Source organism: Stegodyphus dumicola, chromosome 5 (genome assembly GCF_044657685.1).
Source record: "Stegodyphus dumicola isolate Sdum_Otavi_A_Nest chromosome 5, ASM4465768v1".
Taxonomy (NCBI): Eukaryota; Metazoa; Arthropoda; class Arachnida; order Araneae; family Eresidae; genus Stegodyphus; species Stegodyphus dumicola.
The window spans coordinates 150,419,171-150,433,352 of NC_140772.1; the positions used below are offsets into that span (position 1 = coordinate 150,419,171).

General features: G+C 31.9%; 1 protein-coding gene across 4 annotated transcripts in view; it reads left to right on the plus strand.

Moving 5' to 3' along the window:
* The window catches only part of LOC118201253 (pre-piRNA 3'-exonuclease trimmer-like), a 189,055-nt gene continuing 174,873 nt past the window's right edge, over positions 1-14,182 (plus strand). Inside the window, exons 1-3 of one of the 4 annotated variants that reach the window (XM_085817204.1) lie at positions 1-136; positions 2,212-2,299; positions 10,491-10,542. In XM_085817204.1, coding sequence (XP_085673330.1) covers positions 2,221-2,299; positions 10,491-10,542 — 131 coding nt within the window. In that variant the 5' untranslated portion in view covers positions 1-136; positions 2,212-2,220. Of the gene's footprint in view, positions 182-2,211; positions 2,300-10,490; positions 10,543-14,182 lie in introns of all 4 variants that reach the window. The other 3 variants (XM_085817201.1, XM_085817202.1, XM_085817203.1) reach the window with 3 other exon arrangements.

The following is a 14,182-nucleotide window of genomic DNA, read 5'->3' on the forward strand; positions in this document are numbered from 1 at the left end:
GGTGCGATTAGCCACTGCGACGTCTTCAGGCACTTTCTACTCTGTGGTTTCTGGAAAAATTTATTTCATGATGAAAATGGCAACGCGATGAAACATGTGTCTTCAGCGAAGTGTAAACAAATATACATTTAAATGTGTAAGATGATTACTTTGCTCCTTACATAAAACTATTAATATGCTAGTAAGCTTACCATCGCGATTTATATCTTGCTTTTCCAAGATGAAAACTGTTTTGCTTTTGAATTAAATTTTAAAAAAATATCCATGTTTTCTAAAAGTCTGTATATTTTAATGTCTTTCCCTGTCATTGTAGTAGTGAAAATGAGGAATTCATCAGTTTTTTGACTAATTTTAAACGTTCAGAAAGTCATTTGAAATATAATTTTTGAAAAGAATATCATAATATTTGCAACAAATCATCTGCGTACGTAAGTCATTTTCAGATGCTGAAGACATTTTAGGAGGATTTTCCGTTACGTTAATTAATAAAAACAAGTTAATAAAATAATGATTTTAAGTATTATAAATTTAGTCCTTGAAATTTTTATTTATTCTTATTATACATCCGTTATTCCTGCATATTTTTTCCCATTTATACACCTAAAGTATGAGAATTATTCAAATTCTAATGCAGAAAATTATTTCCGGAAAAAATATATATGTATTTTAAAATTTAATAAATAAGCAAATTTTGTTTGCTAATTAAAACTCTGTTTAAAATTTAAACTGAAGAATTTATTTAAAAGAAGACATTTAATTTTCTAATTAAAACTTTTTAAAAAGTTAATTTAAAGAAGTTATAAAAAGGAAGAAATTTAAAAATTGCTAGCTTTTTAATTATTATGCCTTTATGTTTGAAAGTTCCAGCCAAGGTTGTTAAATGTGAAGGAAATAGGAAAATCACAGTATAGCATTAAATGAAAAATGTTAACTATAATTTTATTAAGCTTGTGGGGTAATCTATGAAGTAAATCTAAATGTTTCGTCTAAATTTTATAAGACTATGCAATATAGTCACTGAAAGAATTTTATCTCATGTGTAATATTTCTGACCTTGAATAATATTTTTATTTTCACTGCAATCTTTTATATGCTATTCTTGAAACTTTTCTGCTTCTAATGAGATATGTAACAAGCTCGTGAGAATGCTTTTTGTTTTATGTGTTTCCAGAGTTTTTTTAACTATGAGGAAGACTGCTTTAAACTTTATTATCTCCTCTGAATTTCATATGTGTATTAAAAGGAAAAAAGTTCTTTTATTCCCAAGTCAAAATTGAATAGGTACTCTTCTGTAATCGGGACCATATTCAGAAATGTATGTATGTATTTATGGATGGATGAATGTGTTCATGTATGCATGTATGTATGCACATATGTATGTGTGTGAATATGTTACAGTGAAACAGCGAAATCTGGAGAATGTCGACTTCCACCGTTGAATGTCAACATTCACATAGTCGCTTGGTGTATGTCCGAAATATTTTCCAAATACTCTTATTTCTGATTTACACCGGCAAATGTCAACATTCACCATGTACTAATGGTGGATGCTGAACATATAAGAATATTATATTTTCTTCTTCGTCATTCAGTTGCGAAAAAACGCACTTGAGACTAAAAATAAGAACTTAAAACACACAGTACATTCAAAATGAGAAAGGAAAATAATAAAAGTTAAAAACTTACTAAATTATGTGATTCAAATCTTATTTATTACAACAACTTTTAAACTATTATGACACTTTGAATTGCACAAGAGGCCTTTGCTTTTACAACTGCATTTATTTGTGGAACACTTCCTTTTGCAATGACAAGCATGTACATATACTCTTCTCTTTTCGACCTACACCAGAGCATATCTGTGATTGTCGACATACACCGGTGAGGGTCCGAATGTACAAGAATGTAATGCAATAATCGATCTTTCACCGACGTATTTGGTAAATGTTGACATTCTCCGGTGAAAGTCGACATTCTCCAAGTTCGGTCTTTCTCGGTAACAAATATATGTGCATTGTGTAATGTGTGTGTGCATACACGCAGATTCACGTACATACATGCATACATGCATACATACATTCCTGAATCCAGCCCTGATAACAGAAGAGTACTATTTGTTATTCACTCTGTATGCATTATGCTTTGTATTTCTTTATCTCATTGTTTTATGTAGTATAATTTTTTTTAAATAGTAATATTTTTATGCCACAGTTGTGAATCATGGTTGAAGTCACTAAAACAAATTTTGAAGACATGATTCCACATTTGACTAAAGCAATACAGAACTGTTCTTTTCTTGGTATGCACAAAATATTTCTTTGATTCTATTTAATATTAATTTAACTTTAAGGATAGTATTAATTTCTTATATGTTACTATTATTCTTTATGTACAAGTATTTAGTGTTTTCAGTAATTTTTTACTGTATTAACTAGAAGCTGTAAAAAGAGAACTCAATATTTGTTTCTTGATCTTTATCTTGATATCTATTGTTAACATTTGCTTGAATTATTATTGCCTGAAGCCTGATAACCAGATGAAATGCTGTTTTTGCTTGGTGGTGCAATTTATGGGGAAAAAAATTCTCATCTTAGAATTTTGGCACAATTAATCTGTTTCAAAGATAGAAATAAATAAAAAAAAATTATGCATTTTACTTGTTTCAATAAGCTTTTTATATGTATAAATGTAATAGATTCTGTAGTCGGATGCAGGTGGTTGAATCCGTAACGAACAGCAAGAATTTTGATGCCGTAGAATGCTGAAATGCTGATCCACAATGAATAAGAAATTTGGCAGTCAAGGTATATTTATTTCAACTTTTATTTCAGTAAACATGTTGTGGCCATAATCAAGTTGGCACATTAATTGTGCCTATTCCGAAAAGTGTATATTTTAGATAAATTTGCTGTAAGATAGAAGGAGCAGACAAATTTCAGTCCAGCTAGGCCAAAGCATAGAAAGCAAGTGCATCATGTTCAGTGTGAAATCTTAATTCAGACTGAGTTAGTTTTGTTTTTCAATATATTTTGATTGGATAGTTAATACTGCTATAAAATTACTACAGTCAAAAGTCGTTAATCCGGACTCGTCGGGACTTTGGCGATTCTGGATTATCGATTTTTCCGGATTATAGATCATCAGTTTAAATCTCGTAAGATGGCATGCAGAAATTCTAAAATTAAAAATATGAAACCGTAATTTACGAAATAAAGAACAATTATGATCTAAAGGGTATCAAAATTTACAAAAAAAAAGCTTAATATTTATTTGTTTAATTTATTAAACATTTCTTTCAACGTAAGTTGTTTAAGTTGCTTCGTTTTATGTGATCATACTTTCTCTTTAATTCTATAACAAGACATAATTTCTTGTTCAGTTACAAAGTTCCGCTGTTCAAGTTCCATTAATTGCTGTGCCAAGAATACCGACTAATTTGTCAATCGAAATTTTTTCGTTTTCACTAACCTCTCTGTCACATTCTTCATGTCTTTATCCATTTTTTGCAGCAATTCCACTTTTCGTTTGTTGGACATCGAAACATACTTTCGTTTTGTAGATCCTTTGGAAGTTTCAGCATCGGAAATTCTATTTGACATAATAGAAAGTTCAAGTTTACTTTTATAAAATTGCTCTTACAGTCTGCAAAAAATAATAAGCGGGATCCAAATCGAAGATTAAGGAACAATGCAATCATTAACATTAACTGAAATAGATAATTAGATAATTTTAGCTTACACCATCCGTTATACATTAAACGCGCAGGCGAAAGCGTATTCTGCAGTTGCGCACACGCATATGCTCAGTAGTCAAGGTCTTACGCGCACGCGTAAAACGCCTGTGCGCATGTGCCAACGCGGCGCATGCACAGAAAGTTTTTAGCAATGAGGTCCGGATTATAGATCATTCCGGATTATGGGTGTCCGAATTAACGACTTTTGACTGTATTGGCTGTTTGAGTTTTAGCTCGATTTACATCATCAGAATTATGTAAGAGTCATATGACTGAGATTAGTCTCAAAATGAGGCAGTGCAAATAGAGGTTACTATTTTCAGAATACAGAAAGGAAATTTACATTGCTAATGTAATCCTTTACATATTCTTTATTTTCTTACATATTGTTGCATTTTTCTTTCTTCTAACACCAGTTGTTGCGTTATTTTCTTCCTTCACTTTTGTATGGGGTTCATGGGGATTTGGAGTGAATAACGACGACACTACTTGATGAAGTATCGAAACACACTTTATATACCAATATTGTCAGGACAGCTCTAAAACATGTTTTACAGTCGTCGATGAACTAGTATAAACAAGCTGGAACAATCAGCGACACAGCCTTCAGGTTATCAGGCTATCACAGCTTCACCGCAAAGCACCAGAGTACAGCTTTCGACTCTCCTTGGTCGTTCTCCGAACTCCACATACTCTCGAGACTCTCCACACTACAACTCGCGATGCACTCGATGACACACAGAGCATGGCTCCCGACTCTTCGGTTCAGTCGTTTCCAGAGCTCAACACGGTCTCTCGATGATGTACTAACCGCTATACACTAAGCGACTCCTTTGGTGCACTCAACGACACACTCGGCACTTGTTGCCCGGCTGTCAACTCGATCGACTCCGCAGGGATTGACTCGCTAGACGAGACACCAACTCGATACTGACTAGACAAGGCACATTCACTCACTCACTCTCTCGATGAAGCACACTCTCGATACTAACTATCTCACACTCTATGCAAGGCACACACACTCGCCCTCTCGATGAGGCAGACTCCCTGACTGCGGACCAGCAGGGTTTATATAGCTTTCGGCTTATGCTTGAGAACATTCTGGGCTAACCCGGTAAGAATTCGTTCCAGAATTTTCTCCATCCATCCATGGTATATCACCAATTTTGTCGCCAAATGTGGTAACCTTGCCTTCCCTTGCCATTTTATGGCAACCCTAAAACTGCTTTGCAGGGAAGCCATCTCCCGCGCCTTGACATTTCGTAACAATATATATAAACTTATTACATAAAACATCTTACATACTATATATAAACTTAAAGCATCTGAAGTTAAAATTAAATTGAAATCAAAGCAAGGCAATTCCTCAACAATATTATAATTGCAACCATAAGACCAATATTAATAATTGCAACTGTATAAGAGATTTAATACAATATCTAAACATATAAAAATTAAAATAAGAATTCTTTAATAAAGCAAACTCAAAAAATAAATATACAAAAAGGAAAAATATATAAAATTATAAAAATTAATCTCTTTTTAATGAAACTCCAAGTCAGAACTCATCAGGGGAAAATGAATTAAAGTTTCATAAAAGTCGATTAATATGTTTTGAAAACATGTTTCATTCTCCTGGTTCATTTGAGATCAAAACCAAAAAACGATTCAAATAAATTTTCATTTAAGACATTAAAATACATATAAAACCGAAAAATCGAATCTCAAATATAGCCAGATTTTTTCCTACGTGCTTTCGAAATACTTTGAAAAAAGAATTAAATATTACATTGTGTCAAATTGGCTATTGGAAAAGAACCCATAAAACTTTTTAAAAATTGACCGTTAAAGGAAAAAAGAAAAAATTAGTCTAATAACATTATATGTAAATCCGAGATTCAAAAGCAAAGCAAAAGAGACAAAATAAAGCAAACATAAAGAGCAAAACAAATATATTTTATTTTAAGGCAAATTATCATTTAAAAAACACTTAAAAATCGGGTGGTCAGAGATTATGCTAACGTAAACTTTTAATACCAAGAAAATGCTAATTTTTCATAGAGATTTTTATGAATAATAAAACCTGAGCCTAACAGCTAAAAACTTAAAACCTATTTTTAAAAAAGTATAAAAAATGCAAACTTGCTTAGTTCCTAAGACAACCGTTTTAACGTATACTTACTGAATTCTTAAGATGGCCAAACTGTGTTCCTTCAACAGAAAATTGAATCCAAGGCTACTCTGGAGAAGCAAAAATTTTGTAGTTTTTGGAAAAAGTATGCGATAGTATGTGATAACGTTCAAAGTGTCCAATAGCAGAATGAAGTATTTTAACTGCTATGGTGTTTTCCGTATGCACTGTTGGTCCTTTTCTGTCTTCAAAATCTCTTTCTGAGCATAAACCCACCATGACTGATGGATTCTAGAAAGTAGTGAAAGAGGAATGGAAATCAGTATTCCTGGAAATTTTAGAAAAGCCCTTCTATCATGGAAACAAAGATGCAAAGGTATAATCCAGAGAAAATGCTATCAGATCAAACATTTTAAAAGTATTTTTTACATCTTAAACATGTATTAAATGACCCCCAAATCATTTTAAAATTGTGTAGCCACTCTCTGTAGAAAAGTAGTTAATTTATAAATTTTAGATCTAATTTAGTTTAGAATGTAAAGCTATGCAATAATTTTTATAGTAAGTAAAAGGATTGTTTCCAGAATGATTAGCTAGTTAAAATAAAAATTGGAAAGAGCTTTAAATTAAAGCAAAAGAAGGCTTTCTTAATTAGAACAAAATCCATTATTTTATATTAATTTTTTTGTGGTTAAAATTAGTACTTACATTTCTGAATGAATGCTGATCTGTCTATAAGGCGAAAGGTAAAACTTTGCTGCAAAGTTTCAGCCCAAATTAAAAATTCATGTGTAAGCTGAATTTAAAATCACCTCATAAATCCAGTCATATATATGTTACTGAATATGCTAATAATTGATTATCTAATTCAGTTAGCTTTATTAGGCAAGTTGAAGGTATGGTTCACCTTAAGTTTCAAATTAAAAAAAAAAAAAAAAAAAAAAGAGAGAGAGAGAGCTTTATAGAAAGGAAGGTGGCTGTCACTTTTAACACAATTTCCGAACTTTTGGGCCATTTCTCTATTTTTCCGACTTTTAGCATCATTTCTCAATTTTCTGAACTTTTGGACATTTATATCATTTGACGTCTGGAATGTGTGTTATGGCAAATTTTACTTTGGTTTTCAATTTTAGTAACCATTTTCAAGCAATCGAAAGTTTTCTTTTCTGTCTCATTTGCATTCTGGCTTTTATGAGTGAAATATGATTCTACATTTTTACTATTACAGTGAAAGATGTCCAGGCAAACAATTGACCAGTTTTAAACTAAAAGTTATCAGTTTTGCTGCACAGTGCTATGAATGGAACTGAAGATGTTATTATCTATGAGGTAGGTGATAGCATTAATAATAGTGAAATGGAGGAGGATTATGTTTAAACATTGCCTCAGGGCAGAAGCGTAGCTAAGGTTTTCAGCGCTCGGGGACACCTAAAGATTTCGCACCTCTTTAATGTGTTCCAAGAATGGAAAACATTTCATTCTGAAATGTGTATCATCAATTTGGTGCCCTTTGGATGCTGCGTCCAGGGATGGATGTTCCCCTTTGCCCCTCCCCTAGCTATGCCACTGCCTCAAGTGATGACATTGGAGAAGAGCTCTGGAAGTGCTGGAAACTTTATTGGTAGATGGATTTAGCTGGATAGTCTGATTTCATTGCTACTGTTCTCTAGGCAATATATTTGCTGATTTTTTCCTTCTGTGTGCAAGAGAAGAATATTAGAATTTGTGTATCTGTTAGGTGCTTTGAACAAAGAAAGGTTCACATATAAAAATTTAATAACACTATGATAACACCCCCTTTTTTAAAATTATTGTAACAGTATCTGTAAACTTTGTATTTCTAATGCTTAACATTTTTTGCAATTATTTTTTTTTTTAAAGATCAAGGTGTTTTGGACCACTTTATATTGCATATATATCATATGTAAAAGGAAAATTCTAGCACTATTCTTATAGAAAACTGCTATTCCACAGTGAACTGTTTATACTCTGGCTCCCAAAAGTTAAACTTTCATTGGAAATTAGCAATTTTTGAAAGTGTAGGTGAATTTGAGTGGCTGAATGTCACTGTGAATGCAGATAGCAATATGTAAATACCATATTTTACAGTTAATCATGATTGATGCCTGTTTCAAACTATGTGATCGCTAGATTACTTTCTTAGATATTTTCTGGAGGGTTGGACATTTTAACCATGTTGTGGACTGCTTGACAATTGAGATCTGTGTGTCTCACTCTCTGATGCACTGTCTGAACTTCTGCTAATTAGGGTATCATTGAAAATGCCAGCATTCTGAAGCTTTTGAGGAGGATCATTGAAATGCTCATGCTGTAAAATCCTGTAAACTCAATGTGGACTGACTGTCGAGTTTCCAAAAAGTCGAATTTTATGGAATAAGGAGTGGGTTTTTAAGAACTCTTAATATCTGACTGTAAATTTCTCTAGACATTTGTAGCACAGTATTGGACACTGAAAAGTAAAGCATCCAATTAAATTAATGTTAATTTTTTTATGTCTAGTTCTAGCACAATAGGAGTCATAAAAAGAACAAATACCCTAAGATAATTAAGTAAAAAAACTTACATACAAAAATGAAGAAACATTATTAGTAGTTCTTCGTAGAAAAATATCGTGTGATGATAAATTGCCTCTCACACTCATTCCTTCGTTGTGCTGCTTCATCCCGTAGGTAACAGAGGAACAAAATTTTCATACCAGATGTGCCTTGCTCCTCCAAGTAATAGAGCATTCCTTCAGTCCTTCACTATGGGTCATCATTTTAGCTTTTTCATTATCTTCTACCTCTTCATTTTCTGATCATCTTCACTTTTATTCACAGTGTCTTTCACCAGTGCAACTATTTCTGCATATCCTAAAATTTCACAATTTTCATCTTGTCCCAACATCACCATCACTAGCTTCTTCATTAGCTTCATTTCCATTGTCACATTAGTTTGTTTTCTTTTTTTCTTGAGTGACATTTTCATTTCACAGAATATCAAAAGTTTCCAAAAATATGTAACACTTTGCCTGGATGTGAATTGAGGAACAATATCCGGAATGAGCTGATATGAGTTTAGTTTGCAATAAGATGCAGTCACATATCTTCAGACAAGTCTTCTAACATTTTGCAACAATACAAAGGAATGTGAGCCAATGTTCAGCCACTACCTGACTTCCTTCATATCCTAGAAAGAAGCAAACAGTTTTCTCAAGTATTACAACATATCTTGAAATTTGTTAGGCATTTTCAAGAATTAATGGCACAATGCAAAAACGGCAAACATTACAGAAAAAGAACACTCAAATCTTTGAACAGAACAGGAAAGACGTACGCTTAAATAATAATTATATGTACTGTATGTAATATTTGCTCTGTTTGGCCTAGAGATATCTTAAAAACATTCCTAAAAAGTTGTCGAGTATATGGAATGTCAAGATATAGGGAGTCTAGTTTGTGGGATTCTACTGTACCAAGTATTTATAACTTTCCTTGGGTAATTTTTTATGATTGTATTTTTATGACTGAAAGAAGATGAACGGCATATAGTGAGTATTGATGTGATGTCAGACACATTAAAGCAGGATATTCAATCAAAGATGTTGCTTTTTTCTTTGGTGTTAATCAGTTGGTAATTTCTTGAATGTGGAAACAATTCCAAAAAAGTCAAATGTCGACTGCTGTCCAGACTGTCCAGAGACCTGTGTATAGTCGTCTAAGGGTTACTACCCCTTGTGATAATTAATATATTGCTATAGTAGCCCAGCCAAATTGATGTACAACATCAATAACTATTTTATCTATGATTGCAGTATCATTTAGTAAGATAATATCTGCCAGTACTGTGAGCCATGGCTTTCAGTTGGAAACTGCTCTAAAGGAGACATGGCCATTACTAGCATGTGCAATGGTTGATCACCACCTTGAAAACATGAGCAGTCACTGTAATTTTTGTATAAAGGTCTAGTATTTTCAGATACCTTATTCATGTAAGATTTATTTGTTTGTTTTTATCTTTAAACATCAATTTGTTAATGAACCAAATGCAACTTCATCATATGATATACAAAACTTCTTTTTTCTGTGTACATAATGTTTATTTATTTATTTTTTCTAGCATAAACTTGCCACCTCCTTCTGCAGTTTAGTGTTAACCAAAACTTTACTTTTAAATTTTCAGTGATTTTACTGTTGCATGCTTAACTTTTGGAAGCCAGTGTGTAATTTTATGAAACTATTTGTATAATTAATATATTAATATTACATTCAGATGTCTACTTTTTGCTTTTAAACATTTTATGAAAAATTAAAGAAAGTATCAACAACAGTTTTCTGAATCCAATGTTTTTTTTGTGTGTGTTATGAATGTTATTTCTGGTATGTATATTTTCACACACATGCACATATGTATATTTATCCACTATCTATAACATCGAAGCAACAAGTTTCTGAAATTTTGAAATATATTGTAAAGTATATCTTTTACAGTGTTTCTCGTTTTTTCTTTTCTCTCTCTCTCTCTCTTTTTTTTTTTTTTTTACTGGAAATAAATTTTTGTTGCATAGTATTGTGAGATTTCATTTATAGGTTATACTTTGCGTTAACTAAACTTTTTTTGTAATAGCTATAGATACGGAATTTACCGGTTTGGATTTGGGAGCTCTTAATAATTTGAAGTAAGTCTTAAAATATATCATATTTTCTTTCTTTCCATTCTTCCTTCTTTTGCTACTTTCTTTATATGTATAGGAAATATTATATATATATATATATATTATAGGAAATTACTCTGTGTCACTGTATATATTAATTATTATGGAATAATCTGAAGTTTAAAATTCAAATTTAGTAATCTAAATGCTCTAAGTACCTACATATTTTAGTTCCATCAGTAAAGTAGTGTTCCAATAGTAAAGTGCTGTATTCTCAGGGCACTTATTATCTAATTTGCAGAATAACTTATCCTACCATTTATTTTCAAGACTCGCCTATTCCATCTTTCTTCCAAATTATACCTTGAAGGAGGAATGACAAATTAAAAAGAATTCCCTGTAAACAGATCAGTATAGATTAGTCTGTTGAGCATCCTGTTATATCCTCCTGAAAGCCTTCATTCATTTAAATGGGGGTTGAATTTTTGTCCTTTTTACAACTTTAGATACTTTATACAGTCAAAAGTCATTAATCCGGACTCGTCGGGACTTCGGCGATTCCGGATTATCGATTTTTCCGGATTATAGATCATCAGTTTAAATCTGGTAAGATGGCATGCAGAAATTATAAAATTAAAAATATGAAACCGTAATTTACGAAATAAAGAACAATTATGATCTAAAGAATATCAAAATTTACAAAAAAAAAAAAAAAAAAAAAAAAAAAAAAAAGAGCTTAATATTTATTTGTTTATTTTATTAAACATTTCTTTCAATGTAAATTGTTTAAGTTGCTTCTTTTTTATGTGATAATACATTCTCTTTAATTCTATAAACAGAATAATTTCTTGTTCAGTTACAAAGTTCCGCTGTTCAAGTCCTATAATTGCTGTGTCGAAAATACCGACTAATTTGTCAATCGAAATTTTTTGTTTTCAATAACCTCTGTCACTTTCTTCGCTATCGGAAGCGAATTATAATGATGAGGCATTTGATTTAAATCATATCAAAGACGGAGTACATCGAGATGAAATACTACATTGAGTAAGCAATTATCAGCCAAATAAAATAAAAACATCTGGCCTTAAGATAAGGATAGTGCTGACAGATCAACTTCCAATTCATTGCACGCCGCCCCGGCGTTAAAGATAAACAAAGTTTAGATAAACAAACGTTAAAGTTTAGATAAACAAAGGATATGCCTTTATCCATTTTTTGCAGCAATTCCACTTTTTGTTTAATGGACTCCGAAAGATACTTTCGTTTTGTATATCCTTTACATATTAGTAAATATATATCAGAAATTCTATTTGACATAATTGAAAGTTCAAGCTTACTTTTATAAAATTGCTCTAACAGTCTACAAAAAATAATAATCCGGATCCAATTCGAAGATTAAGGAACAACGCAATCTGCAACATTAACTGAAATAGATAATTAGATAATTTTAGCTTAGCTTATCCCGTCTGTTATACATTAAACGCGCTTTCGTAAACGTATTTTGCACACGCAAATTCGCAGCGGTAAAAATCTTACGCGAATGCGTCAACGCGACGCATGCGCAGAAAGTTTGTAGCTTTGAGGTCCGGATTATAGATCATTCCGGATTATGGGTGTCCGAATTAACGACTTTTGACTGTAATATTAATTATACAAACAGTTTCATAAAATTACACACTGGCTTCCAAAAGTTAAGCATGCAATAGCAAAATCTCTCAAAATTTAAAATTAATAAGTGATTAATACTAAACTGCAAAAGGTGGCAAGTATGTTTATGCCTGGAAAAAAATAAACATTATAATACACAGATTAAAAAAATATTTAAGTTTTGAAAATCATGACTAAGACACATTTGGATCATTAACATATTAATATTTAAAGATAAAATCACAAACAAACAAATCTCATATTAATAAGGTATTTGACAACCCTAGACCTTCATACAAAATTTACGACGGGATAAGCTAAGCTAAAATTATCTAATTATCTATTTCAGTTAATGTTGCAGATTGCATTGTTCCTTAATCTTCGAATTGGATCCGGATTATTATTTTTTGCAGACTGTTAGAGCAATTTTATAAAAGTAAGCTTGAACTTTCGATTATGTCAAATAGAATTTCTGATATATATTTACTAATATGTAAAGGATATACAAAACGAAAGTATCTTTCGGAGTCCATTAAACGAAAAGTGGAATTGCTGCAAAAAATGGATAAAGGCATATCCTTTGTTTATCTAAACTTTAACGTTTGGTTATCTAAACTTTGTTTATCTTTAACGCCGCGGCGGCGTGCAATGAATTGGAAGTTGATCTGTCAGCACTATCCTTATCTTAAGGGCAGATGTTTTTATTTTATTTGGCTTATAATTGCTTACTCAATGTAGTATTTCATCTCGATGTACTCCATCTTTGATATGATTTAAATCAAAGAAAGTGACAGAGGTTATTGAAAACAAAAAATTTCGATTGACAAATTAGTCGGTATTTTCGACACAGCAATTATAGGACTTGAACAGCGGAACTTTGTACATGAACAAGAAATTATGTCTGTTTATGGAATTAAAGAGAATGTATTATCACATAAAAAAGAAGCAACTTAAACAATTTACATTGAAAGAAATGTTTAATAAAGTAAACAAATAAATATTAAGCTTTTTTTTTTTTTTTTTTTTTGTAAATTTTGATATTCTTTAGATCATAATTGTTATTTATTTCGTAAATTACGGTTTCATATTTTTAATTTTATAATTTCTGCATGCCATCTTACCAGATTTAAACTGATGATCTATAATCCGGAATCGCCGAAGTCCTGACGAGTCCGGATTAACGACTTTTGACTGTATTACATATCTTTTCCATTAATGGAATTTTGTTATGATTGAAATAAAAATCAGAGAGTTCAATGTCTTTTGAATATGGTAGAAGGGGTAGAATATCCTCAAGCTCCAACCACTTCTTGAGTTATCAAAGACACATGAGGCTGCCCATTGTCTTGTTGAAACATGACACCCTTCTGATTCTCTATTTCTAGTAGTTTATATTCAATTGCTGTCTTTAATTCATCTAACTGGGAACAACACTTCTTTGAATTGCTGGTTGTTTGGTAAAAGCTCATAATACAGGATCCCTTTCCAATCCCACCAGACACAGAGCCTGACCTTCTTTGGATGACGACTGGCTTTTGGGGCAAAGGTGGATCATTCTACTTTCCCCAAGATCTTTTGCCCTCAACATTATTATAAATGATCCATTTTTCATCCTTCATCACTACTTGCTTCAAAAATGGGTCTTCTCATTACCATTACGTTTATAGTGTGAGTCTCAAATGGGAATGCAATCCATCAAATTTTTCTCTTTTAAATTCATGGGAAGCCCATACATCAAAACAATTTATGTAGGCAAGTTTCACAAAATGCTCATGAATGATGGATTTTGGCATAGCGTTTTAATCTGATCTTCATCTGTGGTAGAGGGCCTACCCAGGCATTCTTGATTTTTAAGGTTGGAAATCACTAGCTTTAAGCCTAGCAAACCACTTCTGGAGAGTTCTTCCAGGTACAGCACCTTCGCCATGAACAGCCTGTTACTTCGTTTGCTGCTAGTGGGGAATTTTTGCTTTTCTGGTAAAAGAAAAGCATTAAATGCCTAATATGCACTTTGTTT